Here is a 12,190-nt window from a genome sequence, read left to right on the forward strand (position 1 = left end):
AAGCTAATTCAACTATTCCCTCAGATTTCGTGACATGGACCAAGGCCCAGCTTAGTCAGAGTTCTGCCTCTTCCTATCTGTTTCCCTTGGGTCAAACACTTGATTCTTCTTTCCCTTGGTTCTCTGTTCTACAGAATGGGAACTACTACAATTATTTTGCAGTCAACACATGTACTCCAGCTGCCTAAGTACTCAAATCACATTATTATTATTAAAGTATTAACTGCTTGACCATGGAGACCAAAGCATATGTCTATCCTTTAATTTTGTTACCTAAAACAGCAGTTGTATAAGAGTTTAAAATAATATCCTAACAGTTTACAACAGACAGGGCATAGGCAGCAATGTGAAATAGTTAATAACGTCCTGTGACTCTCAAGTGGAGTGGAAAGAGTATGAATATGAACTGTTCCCTCAGGTAGAAGCCTCACCATGTGATACAGAAAGAACCACAAGAAATTACAATAACCCCATGTAGTACTATGGTTGAAAGTGTGTCATTCTATGTGTTGGCAGATAGTTTCCAAAGTGCGATAAGAAGTAGAGTTGCCTTTTCTTAATTTTCGTTTTGAAGTATTTCAAACCTACATGAAATAAAAGAAAAGCCACACCATATGTTTCTGTATGCTTCATGGAAATCTAACAAGTATTAATCTTTTGCCAGATTTCACTTATGTATTTTGGGGAAGGGGTTGTGACAAACCCACTAGAAAAAAAATCACAGACATGAGCATATCATATCTACATATTTCATATGAAGTATTTCCAAGGATGCAGCCATTTAAGCACACACCACCACCACCCCACCCTACCCCACCCCACCTCGCCCCTGAGACAGTTTTTCTCTGTGTAACAGCCCAAGCTGTCCTGAAACTGGCTCTATATACCAAGCTGGTCTCAAATTCTCAGAGATCAGCCTGCGTCTGCCTCTGCCTCTGCCTCTGCCTCCCAAGTACTGGGATTAAAGGTGTGTGCCACCACTGCCTGGCTAAACAGAAACATTTATCCTAACCACTGCATCATTCTTATATCCAAAAAATTTCAAATTCAATCATGATCATCTCAGTCTATACACTAAATTTTCTATTGGTCTCCCAAATGGTAGTTAGTTTGGTGTGTGTGTGTGTGTGTGAGAGAGAGAGAGAGAGAGAGAGAGAGAGAGAGAGAGAGAGAGAGAGAGCTGGGATTGAACCCAGGCTTCACACACTGACTATAGCTCTGTCATACACCTTCATTACTATCCCTCAGCTATGGGGCATTGGCTTCCAGGTTGGTGATTACCTGGCATTCTCAGTAGGATCTCATACTCACAGAGGGCATGGAAGCTTTGTACCTCTATTCCTCACCCCCATTCATGTTCCATCCGGCCATTCCTGAGAGGATTTTCTTTAGTAAATGGGTCTAAGTAAGCACAGAACTTAATGTTCCATGAGCTGCTCTAGCAAACCCAAGCAGCAGGTCATGTGAATCTCTGAATTGTGCACCATAGGTTAAAATCCTCTGGGCTCACGATCTGCATTAACAAGGGAGCAGTCTGATGAGAACTGAGCTGCAGGTCTGTAACAACTCTCCACTGGAAGAACTGCTTACATACAGGGAGAAACTCAAAAACACATAAGGTGTTCCATATAATGTAAATGATGAGATGAGTACAAAGTTTGGTTTCTGCCACATGTCACACAATAGGGACATGTGAGTAAAGTTGCTGAGAGTCACCCATGCTTAGATCTCACCAGCAGAGGTCAGAAGAGGATAGGAAGTACAGGACACCTTGCCATTGGAAAGTACAGTCCCTTATCATTAAGACTTAATGCTATGTAAAATGAAGGTGTACATTTTACAAGAAATAATGAGGGAGCTGTTAAGATGGTTCAGGGTAAAACACTTGCCTACCACTAAGCCTGAGAACTCAAGCTCAATCTTCAGGACTCACATGATAGATGCTGAGAATCAAAAGTTGTCCTCTGACCTATACATGCCCACAGTGGTACATGTGCATATATGCATGTATGTGCACATGTATAATAAATAAAATAAAAAATTTAAAAATAAAAGGCTCTCATATTTTATATCTTATACAGAATACTGTACTACATTTTGGGGGCTTTATCTATGAAAATTCATAGTTTTATAAAAACCTTTCCTCCTTATTAAAAACATCAATAAACTCAAGGAAATAATACAATCTATTATTAATATTGTTCTCTACAGGGTAAGTATAATAAGTGCGTTCATTTATTTGTATAAGTGCCTGTTTGGGGAACCCAAATCATTTTGCAAACACCACATTAATCCTCTTATGAGGGAGGACTACTGTCCCTCTCTTAAATGGAGAAAGGCCTTCTACAATAGTCCTAAGCACCAAGAAGCACAGCTTCAGCTGCAAGCTTTACAGAGTATAGACTTCAGCAAGCCAATCATTGAAATGAAAAATACAGATTAATTTTTATTACCTGTCTACAATGGTAGAGCTTGGCCACTACATACAGGCATACGCTACACAATGCTAGTATCTAACCTTACTTTGCATGTGTTCAAGCTTTAGTTCATAAAATTATGTATAATTATTAATATATTACTAATATATTATAATTGGTTACTGCATTACAATATTATGTTATTACATATAAAGCAGGCCATGGCCCTGGTGAAATGACTTAACAGAAGAGTCAGAGCCACCTGCTGTCAAGCCTGACAACCTGAGCTGAATTTCCAGTATCCACCAGGTTGAAGGAGAGTACTAACTCCCACATGTATGCTGTGACTACACACACAAATGTGTGTGCGCACATATGCAAGCATACATGGGTGTATTCATGAAAAATAAACATAGAAAACTTCAAAGCAGGTCATAAGATAAACAAGTGCAACCTGATTTCTTCTAAGGAAGAAATCACCTCACCTACCCCAGAACCCTCTTACCCCAGTACAGGACGGACAAGTAAATATACAAATATGTTCTCATTTGAATGAGTTTTGAAAAAAATAGTAGGGAGGATTTCATAGTGTACCCCTAACTCTCTATGAAAACCAGGCTGGTCTCAAACTATAGAGCTCTACCTGTCTTTGCCTCCTGAGTGCTGAGATTAAAGGCATATGCCACCATGCTTGAAATTTTAAATTAATCATTAAGGCATACACGGATTACTTTTTAGTGGTTCCTATTAAGACTTTAAATGGGAAGTTAATTAGTTATATACATACTTGTATTGGGTAAGAGTCTTACTATACAGCTCAGTCATGTAAAAAAATTAAACAAACTTAATTTTAAGCTAATTTGCCTTAAATCTCTTCTTACTGGCACATTTCTTGACTTACCTAATTACTGACGTGAACTCCAAGATTTCTTGACCAAAAAATTACAAATAGTGGTGGAGGGGTTGGAAAGAGAAGTCTATACTGCTGAATTAACATATTTTTATTTTGCCAAATCAACCTAGCCTTTGTTTAAAAACAAACAAAAATTTCAATTCTTTTCTCCCTAATCTTTCAAGTTCAGGACACTGCAACATCTGCAGACTCTCTGGCAGCTTTTAAGTAAATATATTTAATGTTATAAAAATGGTATGTGACTCATATAGATTACAACCCAGTAGAAGAAACAGACAAAGTAAGAAATTTTCAAAATATCTAACACATAAATTCTGTCATATACAACACAGAAAAACAAAACAAAACAAAACAAACAAACAAACAAAGACCATAATTAACACTGGGGAGAGAAGTTCCCAACTTTAGCTTAGATGACCATGAACAGTCATACTCTCTAAGTGACACTAGAGTAAATTCTTAAAGGAACTAAAAGGGCAGAGCCTTGTAGCTGCTATGACATAGGACAGTGAAACACTCCACAAGAGGAAGAAGCCAGTGGGAAAGCCTTGAAGAGGAACTCTGGCCCACCCACACTCAGGACACTAGGGAGCCAGCAGCTGAATAAAAGAAGGTAGCAAAGGGCAACACCTTGAGGGTCATTCTTAGAACTGTGCTTCATTATGGATAGATAGGGAAGACACTTCATTATGGATAGACAGGGAAGACACGCTGAGGCTCTAAAAGTAGCATGATTTTAACTCATTTTAACAGGACCATTCTAATTGTGAAGAGAAGACTGTGAGAGAAAGGGACAAGGACTGAAGTAGGAAGACCAGAAGCTCCAAAAGAAAAGTTATAGTACACCAGGGTAGCAGAAGTAGAAATGAAGTCAACAAATTCTTAATAGACCTGGGTGGCAGAGTACCCAGCATTGGATGGGAGAGGAGATGGGGATCTGAGAGAAGTCAAGGACAACTCAGAAAACAGTGGTCTAGAGTTTGGAAGAAGGACACCTGCTCACTGTGATGGGCACATTTGTCTACAAGGCAGATCTGAGGACCAATATTGCTAGGATAAGAAAAGATAAAAACTCAAACCCTAAGTATGGGTTTCATGAGACTGAGAGAGGGAGGGAGTTAGGAGGGAGGGAGGGGGTTAGGAGACAGGGAGGGAGGGGGTTAGGAGGGAAGGGGGAAGTGAAAGGGAAGGAAGGAGGAAAGGTGCAAGGAAGGGAGGGAGGAAGGTGCAGAGGGAAGAAGAGGGGAAGAGAGAGAGGGAGAAAGAGAGGGAGGGAGGAAGAAAGGGAGAGGAGGGAAAAAGAGGAAGAGAGGAAGGGAGGGAGGAAGAGAGGAAGGCTGGCAGCTCTTGAGTGAAGCTATTGTTAAGTTAGAGACAATCTGTAAAGGCTACAATAAAATCTGAGCTGAGGGAGGGTGGAAGTGAGCATGGGAGGCCCTGTGGTGGTATCAGGAGGTGAGATGATTGGTAAAGCAGGACACTACACACAAAGGGATGGTCAGGAGGCAGGGGCAAATCCTTAGGTTACCACTTCCAACAGCTTGATACAAAGTTCCCCTAGGGCACACTTCACAAGATGCTCACCATAACTGCCTCATCCTCTCATGTACTCTTTCTTGATCTACAGATTGCTTTCCTGACCATCAGCCTACATGTCATTTCCACTGTGCTACAGACCTGAGTCCAACCGATCACCTCCCATCTCTTATCTCCAATGACTGCTCTAGTCACTGGACAGAGGGCTTCTCACAGGCGGGAGGGGTGGGGTATGATGGGATGGGGGAATGCTCTCCTCAGTCCTGGGACTCTAAGCAGTAGCTAGTCCACAGCAAGACAAACATTACTCAGCGATGCAGCTGTTGAAAGTCCCCGTCAAAGCATCTAGGCTATGATGCTGCCAGAGAATCTGGTAATCTTTCACCTGCAGGAGGTGTTCACAAGTATTCTTCATATATGCAAAATAACAATTCTGTTTACATTTAAGGTTTTTCTAAATTTTGTTTTTATCAGAAAAATTTGATCTTAGAATATTTTCCTAAAATAGTTTTCAAATTATAATTGTAATTTCACCTGCACTGACTGAAGCTCAGCCCCCTTCCCCAGTAGAATACACACAAACAAATACCTTCATTTTCATTCTAGAATTCATTTTGGAAGAGAAATAGAGGAGTAAGGGGATTCTGAACAGTTAAAACTTCCACTCTCTACTACTTCTGATGTATATATCCAGGTGTAGAACCAGCTCCTTGCTAAGAAGAGTAAAGAAATGTTTAAAGAAAAGCAGAAAGGCTTACTATGTCACCTGTCTAATCCTTAAAATGTTTAAAGTTAACTGACAACAAGAAATGTTCTAGTCATTACTTGTGGGGAGTTGGATAAAAACTCATGGACAGTTATTTTCTGTGAACCTACTGGTCTGGAATTGTGCTTTACTATCCAGAGGGTGCATAAAGATCACCTTACTCCTAACGACTTACTGTTACATCCACAGATTAGTGTTAACTGCCAAATCTCATCAGAGAAGCTTCTTTTAACAGAGGATAGTGATTAACACAGACTCACAACTGTTCAGGCTTAGGGAATAAGGGATTGTGAAATGCTCAGTACACTAGGGGACATCCACACCACATCCTCTCCTCTGAGGTTCAGAGCCAGAGCCAGGAGATATTGCAAGGAAACCATTTTCTGGACACAGCAGAGCAGTTGTAGTACATATGAGCTCACAGCAGTTGTGACAGCATGCATAAGATCTGCACAGACTCAAGCCTGACAAATTTTCAGAATGGAGAAGAGAGGTAGGCAAGTAGCCACACTCCTAGTTAAGAAGCTATTGGGAAAGGGAGAGTCAATTTTCTTTATGGGCTGACCTCTCTCCAGTGTAGGCCACACATTCAAGAGTATCAGGGCAGCACAAATTGTACTTGATGGGTTTGAAAACAAAAGGACACAAAGTTAAGTGGGTAAGGAAGGAAGAGACCAAAGTATACTGTGTGTACTTTTCAAAGAACTAACAAAAATGAGAGAAAAACCAACCCCCAACCCCATCACACACTGGATGGATGGATGGATGGATGGATGGATGGATGGATGGATGGGTGGGTGGGTGGGTGGGTGGGTGGGTGGGTGGGAATTCCTAACATAGAGAAGTGTTTCATACAGGTAGAGTCTCATGCTGGAGCTGAGCATTTCAGAGTGCTGAACTTTTCATTACTTTTAAAGAAAGACCAGAATCTCATAAATCCTCCTAACTTATATTTCACCCTTATTTTAATTCTCTTAAGAACAACACAATTTTGGTCAAGTTCTAACAATGCCAACTGCATACGATACAGCACTCAAAAATCCCAAAAGCAGACTCTTCCTGTGGAGACAATTCATCAATGACTACAAATAAACAAAGAACCACACTTACCCGGTCAACAGCTGCATTGTGATTCGGGAGCTCTTCCTCACTGTAGAGAATAACAACATGCATGAAAAGGTTGAGATCAGGGCAGACTTTTACTAAGTATATCCTACAGGCATGTATTAAATGTAATATGTCACTATAAGAGATGTGTGTTTTATGTTTCCATTCCACCAAATTCAACAGAAAATGACTGGTCTATAATAACAACATCCCTCATCTTCAAACACAGTAGTGACTAGCCTACAGGGAGCAATTTGAAGTAAGTCTCACTAACCACAATCTGACTACATAAAAGTCATGTAGCTACCTAGAGGCTGCCACATTGAACATTTCTATCATGGCAGAAAATTCTGTCGGTGAGCACTACCCTAGACCAGAGTTCAGCAACTCCTGTCACAGTAAATAGTAAGTCTTTTAGGCTTTGGGAAACACATACTCTTTCTCACAACTACTTGGACTCTAGTGTGGTAGTGTGTATGTATACAGTACTCACAAATGATGGGAAACTAAGCTCCACAGAACTTCTACAGAACCAAATGGTAAACTAGTTTTGGCCTTGACACATAGGTCAGTCTGCCATCCTGTGCCCTAGACTATCACTTTTACTCTTGGATCCAACTACTGCCTAAAATAAGCCACTGTTTAAAATTCTACATGAAGAAAAAAATGGCGCCAGGCCTGGAGGAAAAGGGCTGAAACACTAGCTAATCAAGAGGCTGAGTAGAAGAAAATTAACAAATTCAACAACTTCCTGGGTTTTAGTTAGTGCAAAGCCTGACAGGGCAACTTAGTGAGACCCCACCTCAAAATAAAATAGTAAAATGAGGGTTGTGGGACCAAGAGAGATGGCTCAGTTTGTAAAGTACTTGCTATGCAAGCATGAGGACCTGAGTTCAATCCTTGTGCACGAGAGCGAGCAAGCCTCGAACTCACAGAGATTTGTCTGCCTCTGCCTCCCAAGTGCTGGGATTAAAGGCGTACACCACCACTGCCCTGCTTCAACAGAACTTTTTTTAAAAAAAAAAAAAAAAAAAAAAAAAAAAAAGAACAAAACCATTTCTCTGGTTCATGTATGCTATCACCTCTAACGTTAAATTATCCAGAGAGTATTATATTAACTGTCAGTAATAAATAGTTTTCATATAAACAAAGCTGATTTTTGGCAGCTATCTCAATAGTATGAATGTTTTGGCAATAATACATGCATATTCTTGCTTCTATTTCCTCTTGAGATCAAGTGGCATGACTTTTAAAAACATGACAGATTATTATTCAAGAACTAGCATTTTCTATGTCATTTTTTGCTTCTCTGAAGAGTCTTTAGATGAACCATTTAGCCATAGCAATGGAACAAACAAAAATGGTATAAAAGCCAAAGAGAATTTAGAAAGAGAACCCAAATCCCTCTTTTCATAGATAAGAAAATAACCATTTTCACTTAATCATTTAGCCCTAACACAGAAATATTCAATATAACATAGTCCAGGGCATTTAAATGACCTTCAGCTATTGCCAGAGTGTACAAAGAAGGGCACAGACTGAGGAAACGTGGGAGACAGAGGCAGACCAACCTGGTCTACAGGGCTGCAAACAGAAACCTTGTCTTGAGAGGGAGGGAGGGAGGGAGGGAGGGAGGGAGGGAGGGAAGAAAAAGGTATAGATTATTGGCATAAGCAAACATGCCTTGTAGTACACATCTATTTGGCACATTCTGAATACCTTGACTATCCCAGTGAATGTTCTGGACACACACTGGGCTATTAGTGAAGTGCACGCTCTGTCTCCCAAGTGCTGGAGTTAAATTCTTGCATTACCACACTGGCTCCAATAATCTGTATTATGCTACTTAAATCTCCTTCAAGTAGAAAAGAGGAAAGACCACAGTCTGGAATATACAGATGAGTATTCCTTCAGGTCAGCAAACCATGGTCCACAGGCCAAATTTTGTTTGCTGTCTATTTTGTAAATAAAGGGCCTTTTTTTGTTGTTGTTGTTGTTTGTTTTTGTTTTGTTTTTAATGGAGCACTGTCATTCTTACTAATTTAGACACTGTGGTTGTTTTTATACTGAGTCATGGTGACAAGAACACATAGTCTACATATCCAAAAACACTTAGTACCTGGCTCTTGGTAACACATGACATGACTACTACCTATCCCTGGCTTTAGAACACAGTTTCTCAACCTTCCTAATGCTGCAACCCTTTAACAGTTTACTTGTTGTGGTGACCCCAATCATAAAATTACTTCATTGCTACTTCATAACTAATTTTGCTACTGTTATGAATTATAATGTAAATATCAGGGTATATGATATTTGCCCCCTGTAGTGGTCACAACCTACTAGTTAAGAACTGCTGCTTTAGAGACTAGAACCTGCAAACACCTCAAGACTGACTGCTCAGAGACAACACTCAGGCCTTCCATATAAACAGTAAGTAAATACAGCAGTCATCAGAAGACAAAAACTTGAGCTGGCATGTTTTTCATCTGGATGAGGTTTTAAATGTATTACTAAGAATGTGTCTGTCACTTCTCAACAACTCACAGGAATATTTCTGTAAATATAAAATAAACATTTCATTTGGAAACCTAGTTTGTTAAAAATCAGTTGAGTATATTGACTATGGTTGGTTTTGAATCAAATTTTATTTAAGCTTAGATTTAAGCTAGTTAAAATATACTTAAGACTGATGAAAGAGTTCTCAAACCTTTCTAATCAAAATGGATAATCTTGATAACAAGAGCACCTTTACTACAGAGCAGTACATTCCTACAGATCTATAAAAGCAAAGAAAATTATGGACAAGTCCATTACATTTTATAAATACACAAATTTGAGTAAGTAGTTGAGCATCTGATGCTCAGTGTTAATTTGATCTCCTCTATTTTTGGTACAGCTTCCTTTCTCCTATTAAAAACTTGTGACCTAAAAACATTATTTATCATTATCCAAATACCAAGCATTCTTTGTCCAGCCCAGCTGTGGTAGCTAGTTCTACAACCACTTAAGCAAGCTCAACTTGTTCACTCTGCAGCTGTAACTCTATCACAGGCTGGTTTGGCAATAGCATTTGTTAATACTGTGAACATTATTATCAAAACAAGTCAATTTATACTGTGCTAATTATTGTCACACCTTTATATATCATACAAAGAAAAAAATTAAGTTTCTAAAGCTGTATCTAGATATGAGCTCAGCAACATCCAGAGAATGCTGGGAGATGATTGTTCTTTCTATTGTACTGACAATGAATTTAAAATCTAATTTCAATTACAGCAGCAATCAAGATTTACACATAGCTAAGACAGGTGAGGTACTCTTTTAATCAGGTGTGAGAGAAAGTAGTATCTGGTTGCTTACAGCAAAAACATTATCCAACAGTGAGATAGATAAAGTCCCAACCACTGTGGCAAGTAATAAAAGTCACCCGCAGCAAACGCTGGGGAAAGAGCTTTGCTGAAGTAGACACTGTCACAAAACTCAACTGATAAAACCTAACATCACTCTGGAGTCCACTCCTCTGCCTCATCATTTTTCATTGGGGCTTCTGTTTGGGGACTACAGCATAAAGCAGGTTTTTTTGTTTGTTTGTTTGTTTGTTTTGTTTGTGTGTGTGTGTGTGTGTGTGTTTATTTTTTAATGAACAACATCAAGAGTACCAACACCAATCAGTCTCATTTTAAAATATGGTGACCTTTGCTATCTTAGAATATGTCGATAGAAGTTGCCATTTTGTTCTCCTCTATAGGCATCTCAAAGCACTTAGACTGTTATTTCTCTCACAAAATCAAAAGAAGGCAGTACTCTACAGCAATTCAGAACATGGCTCTGGAGTGAAACCTATCCTAGACCCCCATCCTAGGAGCTGACACTGTCAATAAACCTGAGGCAATTTATTTGAGCTCTTTGAACTATACATTTACCATCTAAAAACTAAAAAAAGAGAACCCATCACAATGATGTTTTGAAAGAGTAACTGCTCAGAAACCTGCCTGACACACAAAAAATGCTCAATGAGTAGTAACTAATACTATATGATAAGTTATCAACTGACTTTTTCCCTACTACAACTGACTGGACCTCAGCCCAAAGTTAGAAAAATAAAATAAAAACAAGCAAACAGGGAAAAAACAAACAAACAAAAAAATGACTACAAGTTACAAGTTTAACTTAGGCTTTTGGGCAAGAACTTTTTTTTTTTTGGGGGGGGGGGAGTAACAAATTTGTTTCAACTGACAAGAAAGAAAATTTAGGTAATTAACAAACCCTCTTGGAATGTACAGATTATTCAGATGCACTTCACACTATCTGGACTATACTATAATTCTAAAAAACACATTACCATGTGGATGGAATGGTCAAAATGAACTGAGTTTCATCCCATCTTCTGAATCAAAATCTAGTACAGAACCCAGAGATCTTTTTTCATCTGATTCTAATGTGACCCACTGAGCTTAAGAGTCTTCATAATCAAATTGTACTTCAAAATTTGATTCACATCCAAGTTCTGCACTTGACTAACACAAATGTGCAATGGTTTCCCATCACAGATGTGGCCATGTTAGATAGTGATGAAGGGGGGAGGAGGAGGAAAAGGAGAAAGGGAAGTGGAAGAAAAGATGGGGGAGAAATCAGAATAATGTGGCCGGAGGTTGAGAAGAGGAATCCCATTGTAAGCACTGCTCTGTTGTCTGCTCAAGTTCAAAGTCTTCAGATTACAACTCTCCAGGAGAAAATTCCACATAGGTACCATCTCTAAGCACAATAAGAACTTTATGAAATACTTCTACACTTGATTTCTTCAAAGCCTCAACATACAATATATAAGGTAATTTTGATTCTTTTCTCTAGATGAAGTGTGAAATCATTCACTGATGAGAAGCCAGCTGACAGGCAAAAAGAATACACACTGCTAAAAGACACCAATTTACATAACACTAGGACCTAAACAAGCAAACTGACATCAGTTTGCAGGTTATTTTTACCAGTCAAAAAGCCTTTAACTGAATTACTTTATAGTAGTCTAGTCCTCTCTCAATTCTTTATAGACCATAGTCAAGATAAATAGAGTTAATTTTGAGAAGCAATATCATGATTACATTTGCAACTATAATAAGGAAGATCAATGGCATTCTTTTCCATTGTTCATTTTTAGGCAATACTCATTTTCTAATGGCTAGTTATTTTAAAAATTCATCTACATACAATTAAATGTTTTATAATTATTTTAAAAATATAAACTGTTATCCATGTGTATTAACTTTGCTAAATTATTGATACAACTAATTTTACACATTTACTATGCTCTTTACAAAACACAAAAGGTATAAAGGTTATATTCTTAACTATAGCTCAATTTTAACCACAGTAGCTAAAAATGCTAGGAACCAAGAAGTATACTAGAGTCTTAGAAAATTCTAAATTTAATAACAGATAACCATAATAAGA

At 38.6% G+C, this 12,190-nt stretch overlaps 1 protein-coding gene across 1 annotated transcript in view; it reads right to left on the reverse strand.

The window, feature by feature from the left end:
• LOC127227087 (USP6 N-terminal-like protein) overlaps positions 1-12,190 on the reverse strand; it is a gene marked incomplete at its 3' end in the record, with an annotated part of 112,350 nt that overhangs the window by 22,044 nt on the left and 78,116 nt on the right. Inside the window, 1 exon segment of the mRNA XM_051191362.1 lies at positions 6,743-6,782. Within this exon segment, the coding sequence (XP_051047319.1) occupies positions 6,743-6,782 (40 nt within the window).

Source organism: Phodopus roborovskii, unplaced genomic scaffold (assembly GCF_943737965.1).
Source record: "Phodopus roborovskii unplaced genomic scaffold, PHOROB, whole genome shotgun sequence".
NCBI lineage: Eukaryota > Metazoa > Chordata > Mammalia > Rodentia > Cricetidae > Phodopus > Phodopus roborovskii.